At 42.9% G+C, this 3,921-nt stretch overlaps 1 protein-coding gene across 1 annotated transcript; it reads left to right on the top strand.

Annotated features, from left to right (window-relative positions):
* Positions 1 to 1,710: 1,710 nt before the first annotated feature.
* Positions 1,711 to 3,921, top strand: LOC140238654 (uncharacterized). The gene is made up of 2 exons (XM_072318553.1): positions 1,711 to 2,033; positions 3,288 to 3,921. Exons 1-2 carry the CDS (start codon positions 1,711 to 1,713, stop codon positions 3,919 to 3,921), a joined length of 957 nt encoding a protein of 318 aa, XP_072174654.1.

Here is a 3,921-nt window from a genome sequence, read left to right as displayed (position 1 = left end):
ATACTCATGTGCAGAATATTACTACAGCAATATCTAAAACAACTGGTGTTTTGAGGAGAATAAAGTATTTGATTAATGATCAAACTTTAATAATGTTATATAACACTTTATTTTTACCATATGTAATGTATTGCAATATTGTATGGGGCAACTGTAGCAAAAGTAAATTAAATACAATTTTTATTCTTCAGAAAAAGGCTCTTCGTATATGCACACACTCAAATTTTTTGGCTCACACCGATCCTATATTTCATCGCCTAAAAGCTTTAAAAGCCCATGACATACATATATATCTGACTGCTATATTTATATATAAACACACTCGAAATTTATTACCATTTTTTCATAATGCCTTAGTAACCAATGACCATATTCATTCATACCCAACCCGTCGTTCCCATGATTTTCATTTAAGTAATCCAAAGCTTTTACTTGCTCAAAAATCGATTAGACATCACGGTCCGGATACATGGAACACTCTTCCTGAGGAGTTGAAACAGTGTGCCTCCTTGTTTTCATTTAAAGCAAACTTAAAGAAGCACATTTTATTACAGTATACTTCAAATACAAATTAAAAATAAATAATTCATATGATTAATGTTGGTCTCCCAAATAGCAACATCGCATATCGTTCCCTCTTCCAGCAAACCAATTCGATTATTCTACATTCCAGCATATCTGCCCTTCTGCACTTTCTAGCACTTGCACGCACATCCACCACCATCACGTTTATTTTCCCCTGCTATCTTCGCAGCAGAATTTGTATTGTATTGCATTGTATTATTACGAAACTAGTATACGTCCCTACTTTTTCCTCTGGCCGGCCATCTTTTCAAGCTATGCTTACAATGGCGGCCCTCTGCATTATCGCTCCATAATTATAATTGTTGTAATCCCCGCTGCATAGACATGCATACTGTATATTGTATCATTAATTACCTTTTATATCTTTGTTTACGCAAGTCAAACGACTCTGTTTTGAATTTATTTTGTATATTTCTCACATGTTCATGATCATGTGCCTTATGTATATTGATTTGCTGATTGATTTGCAGAAAATAAAGTATCTATTAAACAAACAAACTGCAAGTTGTATTTTTCTCTCGGAAATAAAATGGGTTTCTGTTTTCGTCTTTCGGTAGTTAAAATGTAATTCGTCGCTTTCTTCTCTCTTCCTCTGACTCCCCCCTCCCCCACCCCACCCCCCCTCTCTCTCTCTCTCTCTCTCTTCCTGTTTCTCTGCACTCATGGTCCCTGATTCCGCAGCGTAGAGCGAATCAGTTTCTATGATATGTAGCCCTAGGCCCTACATATATTTCTTACATTTTCAAGTTCGAATTTTCCTCTGAAAAACCGCCACAGCGGTCCTGGATATTGGAAGCCAGAGGTCGTTTTGTTTTCCGTCACTTTTAGAAAATGTAGAGTGAAAATCAGTGATCTCTGCGTCGGTGCGTCAACAAAGGGTAATTCTCCATACCAATCACAGCTAAGAGCTAACAGATAGCTGTTAATGGCCTCGGTGTCTGCAGGTTTTGAGCAGGTTTTGAGACCTTTGCACTTTTGCAGCTACAGTGCGCGCTACATAGGTAGGTGAATGGCCAGGATGCTTGTGTGGGACTAGAGAGAATTGTCGCCATAACGCGGTATTCAGCAACACTATCTATATAGAAACTGGACTAGTTGCTCTCTCCTTGTACAGTACGTGCAACGATGTCGAATGCAGCATCAGCACATGGTACAGCCGCCATGTCCGCTGACGAACCTTCCCTTGGGCGCCCCAGGAGCGGACGGGCCATCGTGTGGTGCGTGCCGAGATCGCGATCTTCGATCCTAGCCAAGTGTATGACTGGTCTACCTGGTAATTCCGTGTGGCTGGCGCACTTCTCCGCTTCCGAGTGGCTTTCCAGCGTCTACGCCGAGCACACCGGCAAGGTCCTACCCGACTGCTACGCGGGTAACGAGGCCGTGTACGTCGAAGCCGCCGCAGTGATGACGAAGCTGAAAAACTACAAGCCCGAGCTCGAACTCATGGGGTGGGTCGATAACGTGATTGTATATCTTGATTTCAGGCTAAAATCAAACTTTGTATAAACTCCGGAACCTTGTTTCTGATGTTTCCCCGGGATGTGAGAATACATGTAGTAGGCTACTCTGCGATTTCTAACAGTAAAATTTGCCCTCACATATTGACTCCAGTGCAAAATAAACAACAGCAAAACTGTTGTCTGCAAAAACGCAGAACATACAATACCGATATAACCAGGCTGGCAATGTGTGTCCAAATGTCTTCTTTCTTCTTTTTTTTTTTTTTTTTTTTTGCCGGTTTCGAAATAACTCAATACAAATTGTACTAATGCTTTAGCACTCAACGAGTAAAAGGGTACTTTATGTATTCCGCACAAATTGAAGAATGTTAATATCAGAGACATGCAAGTCGCGATGTCTTATGAATTGATTGAAAAAAAAAACCCGACTTAAAAAAAAAATCCATGCATATTGCGTCTATATAGATACATATTACCACCTCGGAATGATTCGAGGCATGTGGGGCAAAAGACTGGCTTCCTGCCGTAGTGTAAACTTAACTCTCTGGATCCAAATGTGATATTAAGGGTTTGAAAATAAACTCGCCGTGACCTCCACACGAGCATTACATTTGATCTGTGCCCACCCGGTGCCTCTGCGCCTGTCTCGCAGTCATTGATACAATGATTATATGCGTACGGGTCCAAGGTCCAAAGAGAGCATTTTTTGATGGGTCGGTTCATCTCATAAAGGTGAGTGGCTCACGGTGTGTCTGACAGTGCTTTGTTAGTGTGTATGTAAAGCCAGGAGTCGTCATGACGAACTTTCGAACCTGACGGTGCAGAGGCCTTTTTGATATTTCATTTTCCGTCCCTATTGTTAAAAAATAGACGCAATGTGAAAAACCGTTTGAATGTACCATGTTTTCATTAGAATAATCAAAGAGCACTTGAATTAAGGTGGCAACAGTAGTACCCTTCATACAGTGTACATGTAGGCCTACCAGTAATGGTATATTTAGGAAATGTGTGCTTTTCATGAGAATGAAATTTTATTGCATTCTCTTTGTATTTTCGTATATCTTACAATCGCCACAAATGTATCGTATAACTTTAGAACGGACATTCCAAACTTCCTCATTTTCACCCAATGTAGTGTCTTTTGATGACATCTTTCTGCTTCTACGGAACCAACAATAATTATGTTAGAGGATAGATTCTCTTTAATCCTATGTTATTATAGTCATTCCAATCACTTTGCAGGTATGCAGACATCCAGCGGCAGATCGAGGCAGATGCCAGCCAGTACGTCTTCATGAAGGACCAGGCTTACGCCATGGCGACCGAGAACCACCGCCGCTTTCTACCGGTAGGCTTCCACCACGCCTTCCTCATCCGGGAACCTTCCCGCGTGTTCACGTCCGTGCGTAACGCCATGTCTCGCATCCTACGCGAGAACGGTACCTACCACGAGAACGTCAGCATCTTGAAGGACGACACTACCGTGCACGGCCACTTGGCACTCTTCAAGAAACAGTACGACCTGTGGCAGTACGTGCGCGAGAACATCGACCCCGACCCTCTCGTGATAGACTCCTACGATTTAGCATCCCACCCGGATGTAGTCTTAAAGGCGCTGTGCGACCGGGTCGGGTTTCCTTACGACGATTCGTTGTTGTCATGGCAACCGGGTGCCACGCCGTGGAACCTCCCGACGCCGTCTGCGGAGGAAACGCATCATGCCTACTATGCTACCGCGCTGAAGAGCACCCACTTTTCTGCTCCCGGCGAGGAAGGCCCTCTACCACGTGATCAGCTCACTGATGACGTCATCCAGTGTGTAGATGCGTCGTTGCCGTACTATGAAGAAATGTGTCAACACAAACTGAAAGTATGA

This window comes from Diadema setosum, chromosome 15 (genome assembly GCF_964275005.1).
Source record: "Diadema setosum chromosome 15, eeDiaSeto1, whole genome shotgun sequence".
Lineage (NCBI taxonomy): Eukaryota > Metazoa > Echinodermata > Echinoidea > Diadematoida > Diadematidae > Diadema > Diadema setosum.
This window is presented reverse-complemented; position numbering and strand designations above follow the sequence as displayed.